General features: G+C 54.0%; 3 protein-coding genes across 4 annotated transcripts in view; 2 read left to right on the top strand and 1 right to left on the bottom strand.

The window, feature by feature from the left end:
- Positions 1 to 3,073, top strand: part of BRD4 (bromodomain containing 4) — a 55,828-nt gene extending 52,755 nt beyond the window's left edge. Inside the window, exon 20 of the mRNA XM_058424760.1 lies at positions 175 to 3,073. Within this exon, the coding sequence (XP_058280743.1) occupies positions 175 to 243 (69 nt within the window). The 3' untranslated portion in view covers positions 244 to 3,073. The remainder of the gene's footprint in view (positions 1 to 174) is intronic.
- A 2,439-nt stretch (positions 3,074 to 5,512) lies between these two features.
- Positions 5,513 to 11,522, top strand: EPHX3 (epoxide hydrolase 3). 2 transcript variants are annotated; one of them, XM_032169985.2, is made up of 8 exons: positions 5,513 to 5,607; positions 6,268 to 6,555; positions 6,663 to 6,748; positions 7,121 to 7,278; positions 7,427 to 7,555; positions 10,370 to 10,473; positions 10,563 to 10,699; positions 10,795 to 11,501. In XM_032169985.2, exons 2-8 carry the CDS (start codon positions 6,313 to 6,315, stop codon positions 11,018 to 11,020), a joined length of 1,083 nt encoding a protein of 360 aa, XP_032025876.1. In that variant the 5' UTR covers positions 5,513 to 5,607; positions 6,268 to 6,312; the 3' UTR covers positions 11,021 to 11,501. The 2 variants fall into 2 exon arrangements, with proteins under 2 accessions (XP_032025876.1, XP_032025875.1); XM_032169984.2 differs by having other exon boundaries at positions 5,513 to 6,555; positions 10,795 to 11,522.
- Positions 11,523 to 13,600: 2,078 nt separating this feature from the next.
- LOC131380842 (splicing factor, proline- and glutamine-rich-like) lies at positions 13,601 to 19,047 on the bottom strand. Its single transcript, XM_058425763.1, has 4 exons — positions 19,038 to 19,047; positions 17,173 to 17,316; positions 15,081 to 15,170; positions 13,601 to 14,663 (listed from the first exon to the last, which is right to left on the bottom strand). The coding sequence occupies exons 1-4, from the start codon at positions 19,045 to 19,047 to the stop codon at positions 14,074 to 14,076; spliced, it is 834 nt and encodes a 277-aa protein (XP_058281746.1). The 3' UTR covers positions 13,601 to 14,073.
- Between the last annotated feature and the right edge of the window lie 2,385 nt (positions 19,048 to 21,432).

The raw sequence follows: 21,432 nt of genomic DNA, 5'->3' as shown, positions 1-21,432 counted from the left end.
TGTGGTCCTCTGGGCTCAGGTGTAGGGCCCTGAGTGCTGTGTGGACGGGGTGGGCACTATGAGGAGTCAGCCCTGGGGAGGGCTACGGGCTGACTGCTGGCAGCGGGTATGAGGGCTTGGAGCTGCAAGGTGGCTAGGTCATCCTCCTGACTCCCTCCTTCCTTTCTCCTCCAGATGGCAGCTACCATTGACATGAATTTCCAGAGTGATCTATTGTCAATATTTGAAGAAAATCTTTTCTGAGCGCACCTAGGTGGCTTCTGACTTTGATTTTCTGGCAAAACATTGACTTTCCATAGTGTTAGGGGCGGCGGTGGAGGTGGGAGCAGCGGCCTGGGGATGCCTCCGGGCCTGGCCCTCCTGCATGCTATGCCCGGGGCAGGCCTGACGGGCACCTGAGGATTGCAGAGCCTGTCTGCCTTACGGCCAGTTGGACAGACGTCCCGCCACCCACCACCCCTCACAGGACGTCCGCTCAGCGCACGCCTTGTTACGAGCAAGTGCCGGCTGGACCCAAGCCCTGCATCCCCACATGCGGGGCAGAGGCCCTTCTCTCCGCCAAATGTCTACACAGTATACACAGGACATCGTTGCTGCCGCCACCGTGACTGGTTTTCTGTCCCCAAGAACGTGACGTTCGTGATGTCCTGCCCGCCAGGAGTCTTTCCCCACACCCCAGCCATCGCCGCCCGCTCCCAGGAGGCCAGGGCAGACCCGCGTGGGCTGGAGGCGGGCGAGGCCAGCCCACCCCCTCGCTGGCACTGACTTTGCCTTGAACAGACCCCCCCGACCCTCCCCCACAAGCCTTTAATTGAGAGCCGCTCTCTGTAAGTGTTTGCTTGTGCAAAAGGGAATAGTGCCGTGGAGGTGTGTGTGTCCATGGCATCCGGAGCGAGGCGACTGTCCTGCGTGGGTAGCCCTCGGCCGGGGAGTGAGGCCACCAACCAAAGTCAGTTCCTTCCCACCTGTGTTTCTGTTTTTTTTGTTTTTTTTTTTTTTCTTTTTTTTTCTATATATATTTTTTGTTGAATTCTATTTTATTTTTAATTCTCTCTTCTCCAGACACAATGGCACTGCTTATCTCCGAAATGGTGTGATCGTCTCCTCATTGAGCAGCGGCTGCCACCGCGCTGTGGGTAGTGTGTGACCGTGGCTGTACTGTATAGTGAACATAGTTGGCATATCTTTGTTTGAAGTTTGTTGGTGACTCCACCAAACTGGTGTGAAAAAAGAAAAAAGCTCAAAAAAATCCACAAAAAAAGACAAAACACACAAAAAAATCCTGCCTATATTTTACTCAGTTTCAAACTTTATTAGTCTATTTTTAATTATAAAACCAGAAAGCTGCAATTTCTTTTCTTTCTTCTCCACCCCCCCCCCCAACCCATTTGTTGGCTTTTTTGTTTTTTAATGTCAGATCTGTTGAGTTGGTTTTTTTTGTTTTTTGTTTTTGTTTTTTTTTACTGAGAAAGGAAGGGCCAAGGGATGAGGTGGGCACTGGGCCCTGGGGGCGCCACAGACTAAAGCAGAGACTCCCCCACCTGGCGCCCAGCCCCAACCAGCTGGCCGCTCCTGCCCATGCTTTTTTTTTTTTTTTAATTTTATAATTGGAGCCCTTAGTGAGGTTACGCGTGCCATGAGAACCCACTCTACACCACGACGCTGGTGCCTCAGTGTTGGCCAAACTCTGGAGTCACTGACTGGTTTGACTTTCATACGGTGAATATGCATTTGGTCTGTACTGATCATGGAATAAACACATCTCTCTTTTTTTAATGCTGGCGTCTCCCTGACATTTCTTTGTGAACCAACTGTTGCCTAAGCTAGGCCCAGGGGACCCCCTGGGCCCCACTCCACCTCTGCACAGGAACTACCGCCAGGGATTACCTAGCCCATCTCCTGTGACCTGTCCCTGTCTGCCCTGGGCAAGAGCCACGCAGACTCATAGCAACCACCCCAAGCTGAAGCTGTGACGCAGAGCCCGGTACCCATCCTTGTGGACCCTGGCCGAGGTGGAGGGTGTGCTCCAGCAGAACCCTGGCCAAACTCCAGACAGTATTCTTCCCCTCCACCCTACTCCATCCTGTCCCCCCACTCACCAAAGGACTTGGGCCACTTCTCCCACCTTGCCTGCCTCAATCTAACTCCTCCTTTCATTTAAGCTCAGGGTTAACCAGATACTCTTAGATCTAAGTCTACATCCCCCAAAATAGGATCCTCACCACCCCCGTGCACATACACAAACGCACACATTCCTGTCCAAGAAAGCCCACAGGTGGCTGCCCTGTGTGCCCACCTGTGTATGCACATGCCCCAGCCACAAGGCACGGGTGACGCCCAAAAAGAGCCCCTAAGATGTAAGATACAAATATATAATTTATATGTATGCAGAGACAAACTGATTGAAACATTTCTAGCACTGTTGATTAACCTACATCCCCTCTTTTTGACCTGAAAGGTCCTTTATTGTCTTTGGATCTGCCAAACCTCCCTGTGAGGGCGTGGTTCAGGCATCCAGCCAGAGGCCCCCCCACTTCGATGTCCCTGCCCACTCAGGCACTTCCTCATATACCACTGTGCCGCTTCAAGTGTGACGTATTTAGGTTCTTTGGGGTTTCTTCCATCTCATCCCATCCCCCTCATTTTTGTTCCTTGTTTTGTTCAGACGCTTCCCCAGCCTGGGTCCAACTGCTGAGCTGGATAGTTTTCTCTGCACCTTCCTGCTGAAGATTTCACTCTGCCATGGCCTTCTCCACACCTCCCTGATGGGTGTCTACCTGGGTTGTAATTAGAACTGGGATCTATTTAATTTCTCCAGCCATTTCCCAACCCTTCCCACAGTACTAGAAATCTTAGTCCTATACCAGAGTAAGAGGTGTGTACAAGCCCCCACTGTACTGTATGCACGGATCGCTTGGCCAATAATTATGTCAGTGAATCTGAGACTTGTATTAAACACTTTAGACATTTGTAGAAGGGAATTCGTAGACTTTTCACTTATATACGAAAGGTTTTTTTTTTTTTTGTGCAGTTCTCATTGCAAAAATAAACATTTGTACTGAGTATAAAGTTACTCTCCTATGATGGCTGCTGTCTTTTTGTTTGAGGGTAGACTTGGGAGAAGCGGGGAGGTGAGGGTGGGGGGTCAGTGATGTGTAGGAGAGGAAGAAGGGAGGTTCCCCAGACACCCACCACCCATGTGTCCAGATTAGCGGAGTTGGTTGGGAGAGATCCTGGGAACATCAAATTGTGAGATAATTGATTTAATGGAAGGTGTAAAAGAAAACAAAGCTGCCAGGCACGGTGGCCCACGCCTGTCATCCCAGCACTTTTGGGAGGCCGAGGTGGGAGGATCGCTTGAGGTCAGGAGTTAAGAGACTAGCCTGGCCAACATGGTGAAACCCCATCTTTACTGAAAAATACAAAAAATTAGCGGGGCGCGGTAGCACACACCTGTAGTCCCAGCTACTCTGGAGGCTGAGGCAGGAGAATTGCTTGAACCCTGGAGGCGGAGGTTGCGGTGAACCGAGATCACACCACTGCATTCCAGCTTGGGTGATATGGTGAGACTCCCATCTCAAAAAAAAAAAAACCAAAGCTTTGATGTAGGCTAATCACACAACAAAAAAAAAGGTAGTGGTTAAGTAGTCCAGGGAGAACAAAAGTTTGTACACTATGGGCATCTCGGCTCTGAGATGCATTGTTCACTGAGCAGAACATAAACCACTATTCACCTTTAAGTATGGTCCCAGGATAGTATGTTTAGCAGCCTTGACAGTACAAAGGTATATGGATAAAAGTGGGAGGTGGAAAGGGGCAAGAGGTGACAAGTGGAGTGTTTTTAAAGGAAACTAACAGGGAAACAAAAAATGGCACGTCCAGGGGTAGTGATGTGAGCAAGTCTGTGGCTAATATCATACATTGGTTAAGTCAAGAAATAGAGGCCAGGCATGGTGACTTACATCTGTAATCCCACTTTGGGAGGTGGAGGCTTGAGGATTGCTTGAGGCCAGGAGTTTGAGACCAGCCTGGACAACATAGCAAGTCGTCTCTCTGAAAAATTTTTGCAAAATTAGCTGAGTGTGGTGGCACAGGCCTGTAGTCTCAACTACAGGTTGTCGTGCTGAGCCCAGGAGTTCGAGGCCGCAGTGAACTATGGTCGCAACCCCATCTGAAAAAAAGAAAAAGCTAAAGACGTTCCAGTGGCTGCTTCTGGGAGGAAGGGGAGGTGTAGCCACAGATTGCTGCCTTTTTCCCGACATCTTTGTGGATGGCTATTTTACAAGATGTATGGCTTCAGGCAAATGACTTCATCCTCGAATTTCAGGTTCATGATCTATACTACAGGGATGTGATTATGCTACTTAGACTTAATAGGGTTGCTCTATGGGTTAAGTGATGGCTGTCCCTAAAATGTTCAAGGATATCAGGAGAAGGTTGCAAAATAGGAAGAAGCTGAGAAGCTGGCTGCTTTTTTTTTTTTTTTTTTTTGAGACGGAGTCTCACTCTGTCGCCCGGGCTGGAGTGCAGTGGCGCAGTCTCAGCTCACTGCAACCTCCGCCTCCTGGGTTCACGCCATTCTCCCTCAGCCTCCCGAGAGGCGCCCGCCACCACGTCCGACTAATTTTTTGTATTTTTTTTTATTTTTAGTAGAGACGGGGTTTCACCATGTTAGGATGGTCTCGATCTTCTGACCTCGTGATCCGCCCGCCTCGGCCTCCCAAAGTGCTGGGATTACAGGCGTGAGCCACCGCGCCTGGCTGGAAGCTGGCTTCTTGCAGGGACAGCAGGGCCGCAAGGCTCTGTGACTCTAGGCCCCATCACACCCGGCCCTGTCCCACTTCCTCTTTCGGCCAGAACCCCAGAACGGCAGTCATTCATAGGCCGGGTCCTCCTCGGGGGAACCAGGCCTGCCCTCTAGGAATCAGGGTATCCCCGCCTCCTCGGCCCGCTCTCGGAGCCTGGGCCTCAACACCTGCCGATTGGCTCCCGGGCCAGGACCTGTCGCTTGGACATCAGTGGCCGCTGCCGTCCAATCACAGACGTACAGGGGCGGGCTGGCGGGCCTGTTGGGCCAGCAGGAGGACGGCGCCGGGCCGAGGCCGCTGGACCCACCGTTGGAACCACAGCTGGGTGAAGTCAGTGCTGCTAGGTCTTTGGAGCCAGACCGAAGGGAGGGTCGCGCGCCCCGGGGTGGGTAGCACCAGGCGGCGGCCGTCGGCCAGGCCTCCCGAAGCCTCCTCGAGCCGCTAATACCGCCCGCGCCTCCCTCTTAGTCCTAGACTTGGCATTGCCTGTCCCTCTTCGGCTTCCAGACCCGCGTGACCCGCCATATTAGGCCCCGACCCCGCCCTCCATCTCATTGCCCATTGCCTCCCCGCCCCTCCCCCGGCCTACCCTCAGTTCATTGGCCCAGGCTCCCGCCTCCGCCCAATGTTAGGCCTTACCTCCTCCAGGATCCACCGTCTCCCCGCCCACCCGCATAAGGCACGCCCACCATTCCAACTCTCGCTCCTTTTTGGCTTGTAGGCCGCACCTACTCTGCATATGCCCCGCCCCTCACACCAGGTGCCGCCCACTTAACTGAGGATCCAGGATGCCCTCAAGGTTTGTCTGGGCTCGGAATTGCCTTTTTTTTTTCTTTTTTGAGACGGAGTTTCCCTGTTATGACCCAGGCTGTAGTGCAGTGGCGCGATCTCAGTTCACTGCAACCTCCACGTCCCGGGTTCAAGCGATTCTCCTGCCTCAGCCTCCCAAGTAGCTGGGATTACAGGCGCCCGCCACCACGCCCAGCTAATTTTTGTATTTTTAGTAGAGACGGGGTTTCACCACGTTGCCCAGGCTGGTCTCGAGCTCTTGATCTCAGGTGATCCGCCTGCCTCGGCCTACCAAAGTGTTGGGATTACAGGCGTGAGCCACCGCACCCGGCCCGGAATTGCCTTCTTTAGACCCTCACCCATCCGCTGCTGAGTCTTCCTGGGCACCGCCCCCGCCCTAAGCCCCGCACAAGACCTGCTAGGCCCCGCCCATTTCTTTCCCTCCTTTCCAACTCCTTCCTCCCCAGCCTCCGCACCCTACCCTTGTTTCCTGTCCCTGTCGCGCCCAGGTGTTTACCTGGCACTCAGGTGAGTGGTGCGCTCTGGCTGTTTCTGTCGGAGCCGCCCGCCTCTTCCCTCAGCGCGTCCCACAAACCCCGACGGCACGGAGGGGCCCCAGGCCAAAAGCGGTGGGCCCCTGAGCCCTGACACCGCCTCGCCGCTGCTGCAGGTGCCTCCGGCCGGCAGCGCTGCCGTGGTCCCGGAGCGCGGCGACATGCCCGAGCTGGTGGTGACCGCGCTGCTGGCGCCGTCGCGGCTGTCGCTGAAGCTGCTGCGCGCCTTCATGTGGAGCCTGGTGTTCTCGGTGGCGCTGGTGGCCGCGGCAGTCTACGGCTGCATAGCGCTCACGCACGTGCTGTGCCGGCCCCGGCGAGGCTGCTGCGGGCGACGTCGGAGCGCGCCCCCCGCCTGCCTGAGCGACCCATCGCTGGGCGAGCACGGTTTCCTGAACCTCAAGGTGATCGCATGGGGGCACTATCGGGGCTGCGGGGTCGCGTGGGGTCGAGACGATTCAAGCCTCGGGAGGGAGGGTTCCCCAGACTTCAGGCCGTGCCCTTCCCCTAGAGCTCCGGCCTGCGTCTGCACTATGTCTCGGCTGGACGAGGCAACGGACGCCTCATGCTGTTTCTGCACGGCTTCCCTGAGAACTGGTACGTCTGGGACCCAAGGGCCTGAGGCCCACGGGACTCGGGGGCAGGTGGAGCTTGGGCTCCCAAGAGGCAGGCTGTATAGGTCGTGACAAGCTGAACCTAGATGGGGACAGGGGTACTGAGCCAGCATACTCAGGATCCCTAGGCCCTGAAGGGACAGGACAAAGGGGTATTGAGGTTGATTGAGGTCCCCTGGATTCAGGGTGTAGCTGGCTTCAGCCTCAGCCTCTGCCTCTGCCTGGGATTCCCCATCCTCCTTTAAGGGGAAGTTTAGAGCAGGAAGGAGGGGTTGCCAATGGTTGCTGATGGGCGTAGGGTGCAGGTGCAACCTGAGGGCCCTGACTCAGCCTCCCTCCCCCGCCCATCTGGCAGGTTCTCCTGGCGATACCAGCTCCGGGAGTTCCAGAGCCGCTTCCATGTTGTGGCTGTGGACTTGCGAGGCTATGGCCCCTCGGATGCACCTCGGGGTGTGGACTGCTACACAATCGACCTGCTGCTGGTGGATATCAAAGATGTCATCCTAGGCCTGGGTGCAGACATACCCCCATCCTAGGCGTGGCCTCCCTCATCCTGCACACACACATACCCCCGCTTTCTCCTTGCTGGAACCTACTTCCCCCACCCCTGCTTCAGTCCTACCCGGCACCTCACTTATGCGAGCTCCTTGAATTCCCACAGGTTACTCAAAGTGCATCCTTGTGGCCCATGACTGGGGTGCCCTCCTTGCCTGGCATTTCTCCATCTACTACCCATCCCTGGTCGAGCGGATGGTTGTGGTCAGTGGTGCCCCCATGTCGGTGTACCAAGGTGTGTGTGGGAGTCTGGGACACTGGGATGTACTTATGTTGTGTCTGTGTTTGCAATTCTCTGTATACCTGTCAACACATCAAGGGCTGAGGGTGCAGCAATCAACCCAGGTCCCTTCCCTTGTGGAACTCCTCATTCGGAATTAATGACATACCAGACCCAGTGGCTCACACTTGTAATCCCAGCCCTCCGGGAGGCTGAGATGGGAGGATCACTTGAGGCCAGGAGTTCAAGACCAGTCTGGTCAACATAGCAAGACCCCAACTGTCTCTACAAAAAAAAAAAAAAAAAATGTAATTAGCCAGGCATTGGTGGTGCATGCCTGTAATCCCAGCTACTCGGGAGGCTGTTGCAGGAGAATCTCTTGAACCTGGGAGGTGGAGGCTGCAGTGAGCCGAGATCATGCCATTGCACTCCAGCCTAGGCAACAAGAGCAAAACTCCATCTCAAAAAATAAATAAATAAAATAAAATATGGCCAGACGTGGTGGCTCCCACCTGTAATCCCTGCACTTTGGGAGGCCAAAGCCTGTGGATTGCTTGAGCCCAGGAGTTCAAGACCAGCCTGGCCAACATGGTGAAACCCCATCTCTCCTAAAAATACAAAAAAATCAGCCAGGCATGGTGGCGCACGCCTGTAGTCTCAGCTACTCGGGAGGCTGAGGCAAGAGAATCACTTGAACCTGAGAAGTGGGGGTTGCAGTAAACCAAGATCGCACCACTGCACTCCAGCCTGGATGACAGAATGAGACTCTGTCTCAAAAATAAAATAAAATAAATCACAATACACTTAGGAGTAATCCACATTTTTTTATAGCACTTACAATAACAAGGAATGTGCACACAGTAACCTACTTAAGGCTCCTGGGCTTATGAAGGTTGTATTATCCCCATGTTCCAGCTGGAGGAAACTGAGGCTGGAGAGGTTAACAATGTCTATCATATCACCTGATGTTAATACGCAGCATTGTGGTCATAACTGTGTTCTCTCTCTTTCTCTCTTTTGTTGTTTTTTCTTTTCTTTTTTTTTTTTTTTTTTTTTCTTTTTGAGACAGAGTCTTGCTCTGTCGCCAGGCTGGAGTGCAGTGGCATGATCTCAGTTCACTGCAACCTCCGCCTCCCAGGTTCAAGCGATTCCCCTGCCTCAGCCTCCCAAGTAGCTGGGATTACAGGCCACCACGCCAGGCTAATTTTTTGTATTTTAGTAGAGGCGGGGTTTCACCATGTTGGCCAAGATGGTCTCCATCTCCTGACCTCATGATCTGCTCACCCCGGCCTCTCAAAGTGATGGGAGTACAGGCGTGAGCCACCACGCCCGGGCACTCTTTTTTTTTTTTTTCCTTGAGTTGGAGTCTCGCTCTGTGCAGTGCAGTGGCGTAATGTCGGCTCATGGCAACCTCTGCCTCTCAGGTTCAAGTGATTCTCTTGCCTCAGCCTCCTCAATAGCTGAGACTACAGACGTGTGCCACCATGACTGGCTAATTATTTTGTATTTTTAGTAGAGATGGGGTTTCAGCATGTTGGCCAGGCTGGTCTTGAACTCCTGGGCTCAAGCGATCCGCCGGCCTCAGCCTCCCAAAGTGCTGGGATTACAGGAGTGAGCCACCATGCCTGGCAACCTCTACCTCCTGGGTTCAAGTGACTCTCCTTCCTCAGCCTCCAGAGTAGCGGGGACAACAGATATGTCCCACCATGCCCAGCTAATTTTTGTATTTTTAGTGGAGACGGGGTTTCACTATGTTGCCCAGGTTAGTATCTAACTCCTGACCTCAAGTGATCCACCCGCCTTGGCTTCCCAAATTGCTGGGATTACAGGCGTGAGCCACCGCACCCAGCCTATTATTGTTTACTTGTCTGTCTCCCCATCTAGACTGTCAGCTCCCTGAGGGCAGGGAGTTTTTTGTCTTTTGGGGGTGTTTTTTTTTTTTCTTTTTTTCCTTTGAGACAGTCTTGTTTTGTGGCCCAGGCTGGAGTGCAGTGCTGCAGTTGCAGCTCATTGCAGCCTCAGACTCCTGGGCTCAAGTGATCCTCCCACTTCTGTTTCTCAAGTAGCTGGGACTATAGGCACACACCACCACGCCCTGCTAATTTTTAAAAAATTATTTTTTGGAGGCCGGGTGTGGTGGTTCACATCTGTAATCCCAGCACTTTGGGAGGCTGAGGTGGGTGGATCACGAGGTCAGGAGATCGAGACCATCCTGGCTAACACTGAAACCCCGTCTCTACTAAAAATACAAAAAAAATTAGCTGGGCATGGTGGCGGGTGCCTGTAGTCCCAGCTACCGGGAGGCTGAGGCAGGAGAATGGCGTGAACCCGGGAGGTGGAGCTTGCAGTGAGCCAAGATTGCGCCACTGCACTCCAGCCTGCGCAAGAGAGCGAGACTCTGTCTCAAAAAAAAAAAAAAATTTTTTTTGTCGATACAGGGGTTTCCTGAAGTTGCCTAGGATGAATGGGGAGTTTTGTCTGTCTCATTCACTGTTGTGTCTAGAACAAGGCCTGGCATGCAGTAGTTGCTCAATAAATGTTAGCTGAATAAAGCAGAGGAAACGCACCCTGGCCTGGGTAGGGGAAGCACACCTTTGGATATGGGGGTTCCCAGGAGATGCCCCCATCCTGTGGATAGTGAAACATGGCAAGAGGGAATGTAGCTGGTGCCCAGGCCAGGAGGGGTGTCTAGTACCTTCACAGACCCAGGCAGGCAGCAGTGGCATTCCTGAGGCTTGTGTGCCTGACCTGGGTGTGTGTAGGGGTGCAGGTGTGTGGGGCCACCCCAGGAGCAGGCCTTACATCTCTCCCTCAACCCTCCCACCCTAGACTATTCCCTGCACCACATCAGCCAGTTCTTCCGTTCCCACTACATGTTCCTGTTCCAGCTGCCCTGGCTGCCCGAGAAGCTGCTGTCTATGTCTGACTTCCAGGTACAGAGGGTGCAGGTTGAAGGGAGGAGGGAAGCAGGTCGGGGCTGGGCAGGCTGGGCACCGAAGCCAGATTCCTGCTGTGTACCTAGATTCTGAAGACCACCCTCACCCACCGCAAGACAGGCATCCCACGCTTGACCCCCAACGAGCTCGAGGCCTTCCTTTATAACTTCTCACAGCCTGGTGGCCTCACGGGGCCCCTCAACTATTACCGAAACCTCTTCAGGTGAGACCAGATGCCAAGCATAAGCTCAGGAGATTTGCAGGGGCAGGGGGTGGGAGGCAGCCATCCTTCTGCCTATCTGTCTGTCCTGGCCACAGGAACTTCCCCCTGGAACCCCAGGAGCTGGCCACATCCACGTTGCTGCTGTGGGGGGAGAAGGACACTTACTTGGAGCTGGGGCTGGTGGAAGCCATCGGCAGCTGCTTTGTGCCGGGCCGCTTGGAGGCCCACATCCTGCCAGGCATAGGGCATTGGATCCCACAGAGCAACCCCCAGGAGATGCACCAGTACATGTGGGCCTTCTTGCAAGACCTGCTGGACTAGCGGTCCTTGCCGCCTGCCCAGGAGGCATGGATTCTCAGGAAGGAACACACACCCGTTATCTGCGTGTGCCTGGGAGACCATACAATGGTGAACTCTTGAATCGCTCATAGGCACAGGACTCCTGGATCTCACACAAGTGCACCTATGGGTGCCTTGGGACACGTCAACCCCTGTACTCACACACAGGCATGGATGTATGTATGTGTAACAAAAACTTTGACCCTGGGAACCGGGTATACCTCTCCTCCAGTGGAGCCAGATGCCGAGACCGAGTGTCCCACCTCCTCCCTTGCTGGGGCCTCACTCTGCTCTTTGCCAAAGTTGGTTCTCTGCCATAGCTGCACAAACCTTAAACCCTGACCTTCCTGTCCCTGCCTTCCACCTCCTGCCTGGGTCTTCAGCTCAGTGCTACTCTAAATACCATACTGCTCACCACATTTGGCTACTTCAACTTAAATGTTAATTGAAATGAAATACAATGAAAATGCAGTGCTCAGTCACACCAGCTGTGTTTCTTTTTTTTTTCCCTTGAGACAGAGTCTTGCTCTGTCACCCAGGCTGGATGGAGTTCGGTGGATGAAATCTCGGCTCACTGCAACCCCCACCTCCCGGGTTCAAGCGATTATTGTGCCTCAGCCTCCCGAGTAGCTGGAGTCAGGCGCATCACCAGGCCTGACTAATATTTGTATTTTCAGTAGAGATGGGGTTTCACCATGTTGGCCAGGCTGGTCTCGAACTGCTGACCTCAAGTGATCTGCCCACCTTGGCCTCCCACAGTGCTGGGATTACAGGCATGAGCCACTGTGCCTGGCCACACCAGCTGTATTTCAAGTGCTCAATTGCCACATCAGTGAAGAAAGTTCTGTGTGGCAGCGCTGATGAGGGTAATCCTAGCTTAAGAGTAGGGGTCAGGGCCGAACACAGTGGCTCAAACCTGTAATCCCAGCACTTTGGGAGGCCGAGGCAGGTGCATCACGAGGTCAGGAGATCGAGACCATCCTGGCTAACATGGTGAAATGCTGTCTCTACTAAAAATACAGAAAATTAGCCTGGCGTGGTGGCAGGCGCCTGTAGTCCCAGCTACTCAGGAGGCTGAGGCAGGAGAATGGCGTGAACCCGGGAGGTGGAGCTTGCAGTGAGCTGAGATCGTGCCACTGCACTCCAGCCTGGGGGACAGAGCGAGACTCCGTCTCAAAAAAAAAAAAAGCGGGGGTCCACCTTGCCTGGCCCCTGGCAACCTCCCCATGAGCAGACCCTCATGAGCAGGCAGGTGGGTGTGCAGATTCCTCTCCAGCCAGTCCCAGGAGAGCTCCCACAAGCCCCTTCCCTCACCCCCGGTCATGACCCCAGGCCTGGTCAGGTCAAGTTCTCTGGCCCCAGCCTGGCCTGGCCTGTCTCACATCCCTGGGAAAACAGCTCTCGTCTCTGTTAGGACAAGTGAGATTCTGGATTCGGGGCAGGAAGGGACCAGCTCCCAGAAAAGCCATCTGGGATCTGAGGCCTGCCTCTCCAGCTCCTGGAAACTTCTGCTCCAAATTAGCCACTGTTTCCGCTGACTCTGGAGCCCTCTGGGGAGGGGGTGAGTGGGGGATGGGGGTTACAAGTGGAGGGCGCACCACCCAGCCCCAGCCTGACCGTAGCATCAGCTTGTATCTCCCTGGCTTGTGCCTGGCTTTTAGGGGATGTTGCCATCATCACCTGTACCATGAGGACTGAGGGGCCCTGAGAAATACATTCTCCTGTCTCTGAGATGGGCCTGCCTGCTGGTCATCCCCCTCTGCCCTCCCTTATCCCCAGCACAATATCCTTTTTTTTTTTTTTTTTTTTTTTTTTTTTTTTTTTGTGAGATGGAGTCTTGCTCTGTCGCCCAGGCTGGAGTGCAACTGCATGATCTCGGCTCACTGCAGCCACCTCCCAGGCTCAAGCGATTCTCCTGTCTCTGCCTCCTGGGCAGCTGGGATTACAGGTGCCCACCACCACACCCAGCTCATTTTTGTATTTTTAGTAGAGATGGGGTTTCACCATGTTGGCCAGGCTGGTCTCGAATTCCTGACCTCATGATCCGCCCACCTCGGCCTCCCAAAGTGCTGGGACTACAGGCGTGAGCCACTGTGCCTGGCACAACATCCTTTTACTCAACATAGACACCAGGCAGTGTTCTAGGTCCTAGTGATAGAGTGTAAGCCAGAAAGAGTTTAAGGAGGAGAGAGCTGACAGGGCTCAGGGAAGGCTTCACTGAAGACCCACAGGTGGGACCCTAGCTGGGGGACGTACTTATTTGTTGTTGTTTTGAGACAGGGTCTCACTCTGTTGCCCAGGCTGGAGTGCAGTGGTGTGATCTTAGCTCACAGCAGCCTCCACCTCCTGGGCTCAATCAATCCTCCTGCTTCAGCTTCCCGAGTAGCTGGGACTACAGGGGCACACCACCATGCCAGGCTAATTTTTATTTTTATTTATTTGTTTTTTTTTTTTTTTTGAGAATGGAGGCTTGCTCTATTGCCCAGGCTGGAGTGCAGTAGCGCGATCTCAGCTCACTGCAACCTCCACCTCCTTCAGGTGATTCTCCTGCCGCAGCCTCCCCAGTAGCTAGGATTACAGGCACACGCCAGCACATCTGGCTAATTTTTGTAATTTTAGCAGAGACAGCGTTTCACCATGTTGGCCAGGCTGATCTCCAACGCCTGACCTCAAACAGTCCGCCTGCCTCGGCCTCCCAAAAATGTTTTATAGAGACAGACGTCTCATTATGCTGCCCAGGGTGGTCTCAAACTCCTCGGCTCAAGTGATCCTCCCACCTCGGCCTCCCAAAGTGCTGGGATTCCAGGCATGAGCCACGCGCCCGTCTAGGATGCACTTTTTGGGGGAGTGGGAAGTAGTGACTAGGAAGGTCCCAGGCGGGAAGAAGCTTGGGTCATTGGAGTCACAACACGCAGGCCAGGGGCTTGCTAAGGCAGAGTGAGCGAGGAGGCTTCAGAGAAGAGGCCACACAGCCAGACCGCCAGGGTCTGCGAGGAGCTTGGATTCGACTCTCAAGGGGAGCCAGGGGAGAGTTTTCAGCAGGGGAGGGACATGGCTTGCATTTTGAAGAGCTCCCCGTGGCGGTTGGACAGTCCCACGCAAGAGTGCGAGCGCCGAGGCCTGCGGGAGGCTGCGCGCGGCCACAGCACAGGGCGGTCCCACTGTCCCGACCGAGCAGGGACCCCCAGAGCCCGGCCCAAACCGGGGCCCCCCTGCCAGGGTGGGAGCAATGCCCCCCGCCCCGGGGAGGCGAGAAGACGGGCAGGAGGAGGAGAGAGCCCCTGAGACGTGGGGTCCCGGACGTCGGAGCCCGCGGCGGAGGTTTGCGGAGAGGCCTGCGGACAGGACCAGGACGGCGTCCAGGGGGCGGTGGGTCCGGCGATGGTTGCCAGGGGGACGGGGGACGGGGTTGATGGTTGACCGGAACGGGTAGCGGTTGTCCGGGTGACTGGAGGGGCCCAGGCAAAGGCTGACGGGAGGCCTGGGACAGTTGCCCGGGCGACACGGGTGCGCTGACTGTTGCTAGGGCGACGGAAAGGCGCCTTCTTCCGCCTCCGCGGCTGCCGGCGGGAGGGAGGCGGGATCTTCTGGAGAAGGCGATCGCGTCGATTGGGCAGAGTCCTGGCTAGTAAGCCAATAGAAACTCGTGTCTCGTCCTAGACCCGCCTCCCCCAGCCTGAGCCAATCCCGGCCCGGTTTTTTTTTTTTTTTTTTCCTGGCCCAAGGGCTTGGCGCGCCCATCTTTTAGGGCGGGAGAGGAGACGTCGGGGGCTTGAGCTGGGGTTCTTCCCATGATCGGCCTGTCCCTCTCCCTGCCTCCAGACCACTTTCCATCACTCACTTACTCACTCACTCGCTCATTCAGAGGGCTGCATTGATGGTCCAGTAGTAGAATTCTCACTTCCCATTCATTCATTCATCCATTCATCTGTCCCTGCCACCAGTTCTAGGAGGGGTGGTGGGAGACAAAGCTGGGCTCTGACACTGCCAGCAGGGTGTGATCAGGCCCTGGTGGAATGAGCAACTGGGGAGGAGCACTTACCTTGGGGGAGGGAGGGAAGGATCCCTGGAGGAAGCAGTCTTGGAGCTGAACCTTGCAAAGCTGGGCTCCGACCCACAGAAGCCTCCCACGCTGGGATGATTTAGCATTTCCGTGAGACTGGGAGGAAAGTTTGGGACAGGAAGACGTGAGACTGTAAAAGGCTTCACAAGCCAGCAGGGGAGGGTCTCGAACAGATCCGTGTGTCTGGAATGTTACTTGGGGGATGGTGAGAAGGCCGGACCAGAGGGTGGGGAGGCCTGAGAGGAGGATGGGCGTGGTCCAGGCAGTGGAGAACGAGACTCAAGTCCAGGCACTGGAAGAGGAGCAGATAAGCTGAGAAGGTACAGAGGCAGGTTTGGGATATATTGTCTGAGGGCGCTTGATCCCGGGGTAGGGACCTAGAAGCATGTTATGGGCTAAAGACAAAAATAGCCCAGGAAGCATCGGTGTATTGTGGGGCAGAGAGGCTCTGAAGCTGGGAGAGAGGGTGAAGTCTCCCTAGAGCAGAATGGAGAACAAGACTCGAGACTGAGCCCTGAGGACCCCCAACACCTCAGAGACAGGCAGAGGAGAGAGGCCACAAAGGTAGGAGGTGAGGCCAGGCATGGTGGCTCACGCCTGTAATCCCAGCACTTTGGGAGGCCGAGGCGGGCGGATCACAAGGTCAGGAGATCAAGACTGTCCTGGCTAACATGGTGAAACCCCATCTCTACCAAAAATACAAAAAGTTAGCCGGCACACGCCTGTAGTCCCAGCTACTTGGGAGGCCGAGGCAGGAGAATCACTTGAACCCGGGAGGCAGAGGTTGCAGTGAGCCAAGATCATGACACTGCACTCCAGCCTGGGCGATGACAGAGGGAGACTCCGTCTCAAAAAAAAAGGCTGGGCACAGTGGCTCACACCTGTAATCCCAGCACTTTGGGAGGCCGAGGCGGGAGGATCACGAGGTCAGGAGTTCGAGACCAGCCTGTCCAGCACAACAAAACCCCGTCTCTACTAAAAATACAAATATTAGCCAGGCGTGATGGCGGGCGCCTGTAATTCCAGCTACTGGGGAGGCTGAGGCAGGAGAATCGCTTGAACCTGGGAGGTGGAGTTTACAGTGAGCCAAGATCGCACCACTGCACTGCATCCTGGGCGACAGAGCTAGACTCCATCTCAAAAAAAAAAAAAAAGGTAGGAGGTGAACCAGGCAAAAGTGATGCCCCAGCAATGGAGGAGGGAGGAGTGTCAAGGAATAGGGATGTAGTTCCTGGCGTCAAAAGCTGCTGAGAGACAAGCGTGGTGGTTCATGCCTTTAATCCCAACACTTTGGGAGGCTGAGGAAGGAGAATCACTTCAGACCAAGAGTTTTGAGACCAGCCTTGGAAACATTGCAAGACCCCTTGTCTCTTAAAAAAAAAAAAAAAAAATTAAACTGCTGGGCATGGAGGCATGTGCCTGTAGTCCTAGTTCCTCAGGAGGCTGAGATAGGAGGATCGCTTGAGCTTGTGAGGTCAAGACTACAATGAGCTGTGATCATGCCACTGCACTCCAGCCTGGAGACAGAGCAAGACCCTGTCTTAAAAACAAACAAACAAAAACCCAGGCCGGGCATAGTGGCTCACTCGTGTAATCCCAGCACTTTGGGAGGCCAAGGTGAGCAGATCACTTGAGGCCAGAGTTCAAGACCAGCCTGGCCAACATGGTGAAACTCCGTCTCTACTAAAAAAAAAAAAAAAAATTAGCTGGGCATGGTGACGGGTCTCTGTAGTCCCAGCTACTCAGGAACCTGAGGCTTGAGAATTTCTGAGGTCAGGAGTTTGAGACCAGCCCAACCAACATGGAGAAACCTCATCTCTACTAAAAATACAAAATTAGCCAGGCATGGTGGCACATGCCTGTAATCCCAGCTACTCGGGAGGCTGAGGCAGGAGAATCGCTTGAACCCGGGAGGCGGAGGTTGCAGTGAGCCGAGATCGTGCCACTGCACTCCAGCCTGAGCAACGAGATCGAAACTCCACCTCAAAAAAGTAAAAAATAAAAAAAGTAATGCACTTGAATCATCCCGAAACCATCCCCTACCCCGGTCCGTGGAAAAATTGTCTTTCACAAAACCAGTCCCTGGTGCCAAAGAGGTTGGAGGCTACTGAGTTAGGGGACATCAGAATATCACAGTTCAGAGGTGAGCAAGAGGAGATAAGATCCAGGGTGAGGCTATGGGCATGGAAGGTTGCTGTGGTCCGGAGCCCAGGGCCTGAGAAGACAGGACAGAGAACAGGGTGTCAGACCCAATGGAAGGTTCTGGGGTGGGGAAACCAGCACCCCCAGAAGGGGTTGAGAATGGCCTCCCCTCTACCCTTTCCCAGAGCCACAGAGCTGCAGATGCTCCATCGAAGTGAATTCCAGGCTGGGCATGGTGGCTCATGCCTGTAATTCCAGCACTTTGGGAGGCTGAGGCAGGAGAATTGCTTGAGGCCAAGAGTTCAAGACCCTATCTCTTTAGGCTGTTGCCCGATCTGTATCCCTCTACGGGAGGTGAGGCAGGACCTGAACTGAGGCGGCCGTGAGCCAAATCACCCACCACCTCACCTGGCACAAGACCCTCTCAAAAAAAAAAAAAAAAAAAAAAAAAAGGCACGGTGGTCCCTGTAACCACACTTTGGGAGGCGAGGTGGCGGATCACGAGGTCAGAGATCGAGACCACATGAAACCCACTCTACTAAAAAACAAAAAAATTAGCGGGGGTGGCAGGCCCTGTATCCCACTATTGAGGCTGAGGCAGGAGAAGGCTGAACCGGAGGCGGATTTGCATGACCGAGTCCCGACAGAGCGAGACTCCGTCTCAAAAAAAAAAAAAAGAAAAAAGAAAAAGAAAGAAAAAGAAAAAAAAAAATTAGCCGGGTATGGTGGTGCATGTCTGTAGTCCTAGCTTCTTAGGAGGCTGAGGGGAAGATCGCTTGAGCCCAGGAGTTTGAGGTTACGGTGAGCTATAATTGCGCCACTGCACTCCACCTGGGTGACAAAGAGAGAACCTGTCTCTAACTCCAAAAAAAAAAAAAAGGCTGGGGGCGGTGACTCACACCTGTAATCCCAACACTTTGAGAGGCAGAGATGGGCCGATCACCTGAGGTCAGAAGTTCAAGACCAGCCTGGCCAGCGTGGTAAAACCCGTTCTTTACAAAAATAAAAAAAATTAGCTGGGCACGATGGCAGGTGCCTGTAATTCCAGCTACTTGAGAGGCTGAGGCATGAGAATTGCTTGAATCCAGGAGGTGGAAGTTGCAGTTAGCTGAGATGGCACCATTGCACTCCAGCCTGGGCAACAGAGTGAGACTCCGTGAAAAAATAAAAATAAATAAGTAAAAATGGCGGGTGCAGTGGCTCACACCTGTAATCCCAAGCACTTTGTGAGGCCGAGGCGGGCAGATCACCTGAGGTCAGGAGTTCAAGACTAGCCTGATCAACATGGAGAAACCCTGTCTCTACTAAAAATACAAAATTAGCTGGGCATGGTGGCACATGCCTGTAATCCCAGCTGCTTGGGAGGCTGAGGCAGGAGAATAGCTTGAACCCAGGAGGCGGAGGTTGCAGTGCGTCACGATCATGCCGTTGCACTCCAGCCTGGGTGACAAGAGTGAAATTCTGTCTCAAAAAAAAAAAAAAAAAAAAATTACCTGGGCATGGTGGTGTGTACCTGTAGTCCCAGCTACTCGGGAGGCTGAGGCAAGAGAATCACTTGAACCCGGGAGGCAGAGGTTGCAGTGAGCTGAGATCGTGCCACTGCACTACAGCCTGGGCGACAGAGTGAGACTCTGTCTCCAGAAAAACAAAAAAACCCAAAGTGATTGTTTGCAAACTAAATCAGATCAGCTTCTTGTGCTAAAACCCTCCAGTGGCTTCACTGTGCTTGGGCTAGAATCCCAGACCCTCTGGCCCCTTGGGAGTCAGCCCCACCTGCTTCCCTGACCTCCTCACCTTTGCTCATTCTGCACCCGGCACCCAGGCTTCCTCGCTGTTCCTCTCATCCACCCTCTCCTTCTTCCTCTGGGCCTTTGCACTTGCTGTTCACTCTGTCTGGAACACCCTAGCCCTGGATGTTTGCCTCGCAGGCTCCTCTCCTCCTTTAGGTGACTTCCCTCTCTCCCTCACATTTAACCATCTTGTCTCAATGGCTCTGTTTTGGTTTCTTTTCTTTTTTCTTTTTCTTTTCTTCTTTTTTTTTTGAAATGGAATCTCTCTCCGTCACCCAGGCTGGGGTGCAGTGGTGTGATCTCCGCTCATGGCAACCTTCGCCTCCTGGGTTCAAGCGGTTCTGCTGCCTCAGCCTCCTGTAGCTGGGATTATAGGCGCTCGCCACAGCACCCGGCTAATTTTTGTATTTTTAGTAGAGACGAGGTTTCACCATGTTGACCCAGGCTGGTCTCGAATTCCTGACCTCAGGCGATCCACACACCTCAGCCTCCCAAAGTGCTGGGATTACGGGCATGAGCCATCACACCCAGCCTCTTTATTATTATTTTTTTAAGACAGGGTTTTGCTCTTTTGCCCAGGCTGGAGTGCAATGGCACAATCATAGCTCTCTGCAACCTCAAACTCTGGGCTCAAGTGATCCTCCTGCCTTAGCCTCGGGAGTAGATGGGTCTACAGGTATGCACCACCTATGCCTGGCTAATTTTAAAAATTTTCTTAGGCCAGGCGTGGTGGCTCACGCCTGTAATCCCAGCAGTTTGGGAGGCTGAGGCAGGTGGATCACGAGCTCAGGAGTTTGAGACCAGCCTGACCAACATGGTGAAACCCTGTCTCTACTAAAAATACAAAAAAAACCACAAACAAACAAACAAAAAAAACTAGCCGGATGTGGTGGCAGGTGCCTGTAATCCCAACTACTCAGGAGGCTGAAGCAGGAGAATCACTTGGATCCGGGAGGCGGAGGTTGCAGTCAGTGGAGATGGTGCCACTGCACTCTAGCCTGGTGACAGAGCGAGACTCTATCTCAAAAAAAAAAAATTTCTTCTGAAGAGACAGGTGGGGTCTCACTGTGTTGACCAGGCTGGTTCTGAACTCCTGGACTAAAGTGATTCTCCTTCCTTGGCCTCCCAAAGCCCTGGGATTACAGGCGTGAGCCACTGTGCCCGTCCTTGATGGTTCTTGTTTGCCTGTTTGTTTCTTGTCTGTTTCCCTTCTCAGGGCAGGAACTGGCCCTGTCTTGGGTTACCTCTGTCTACAATAAGGCCTGGCACCAAGTGGGTGTCCAGTAAATGTTTGTTGAACGACTGAATGAAGGTGAGAAGAGCTGGAGGGTCAGAGTGAGCAGCCAGGGGAAAGGAGCGTTTGTAGTATGAGAAACATGTTCCTACCAGTGGGAACTTTGCATGCAAAGGCTGGCAAGGCTGAGGGGCAAGGGATGAAGCTGATGAGGTGGGGAGGAATTGCATCACTTCAGGCAATGGGGAGCCATGGAAGTTTCAAGCATTGGACTGTCCCAGGGAAGCAGTGTCCAGGGGACATGGCTGGGTCCAGCCTCCCCACACTTCCTGAAGGCCCACACTCAACTGCCCTCACTCCTGCTGGTTCTCACTAAGCTCCCATAGCCCACTGCCTGGCTCCAGAACCTGGCCCCAGCTTCTGCGCAGAGGGCGGGACTGCAGTCCCAAGAGGAGAAGCCAAGGGCACATTCTCAGGTTCCTGGTCAGCGGGCCGGCAGCTGTGTCTTGGCCTGGCCCCAGGTCCCGCGTCCCCAGGGACTGAGCTCATGGAGGAGAAATGCAGTCCCCAGCCAAGGCAGCCAGCAGGGGCCGGGGAGGGGGCTCAAGCCCACCCCCATCATGTTGGGAACTGTGCCGCCGCAGGCTGCAAGGCCATGGGAAGGGTTGCTCTGACGGCCCTGTCCCCTAGGGACCTGGACACGTTGGGTGGGTCCCACCACCGTGGCTGGAGGGCAGTGGCAGGAACCTGCAGCTGAGACCCCATCTTCGGCTGAGCGGGTGCTTTGTAGATGGGTCTTTCTTCTTCTTCTTCTTCTTTTTTTTTTTTTTTTTTTTTTTTTTTTTTGAGGGTTCGTTCACCAGGTGAGTGAGTGGGGATCTGGTCATGCAAATCTGCCTCCTGGTTCAGCTCTGAGTAGCTGGGACTACAGGCGCCCGCCACCACGCCCGGCTAATTTTTTTTTTGTATTTTTAGTAGAGACGGGGTTTCACCGTGGTCTCGATCTCCTGACCTCGTGATCCGCCCACCTCGGCCTCCCAAAGTGCTGGGATTACAAGCGTGAGCCACCGTGCCCGGCCCAATTTCTTTTGTATTTTTAGTAGAGTCGGGGTTTCACCATGTTAACCAGGATGGTCTCAATCTCCTGACCTTGTGATCCGCCCAC

Source organism: Hylobates moloch, unplaced genomic scaffold, assembly GCF_009828535.3.
Source record: "Hylobates moloch isolate HMO894 unplaced genomic scaffold, HMol_V3 SCAFFOLD_12, whole genome shotgun sequence".
In the NCBI taxonomy this organism is placed as follows: Eukaryota; Metazoa; Chordata; class Mammalia; order Primates; family Hylobatidae; genus Hylobates; species Hylobates moloch.
The sequence above is the reverse complement of the archived record's forward strand: the minus strand, read 5'-3'. Positions and strand labels throughout refer to the sequence as shown.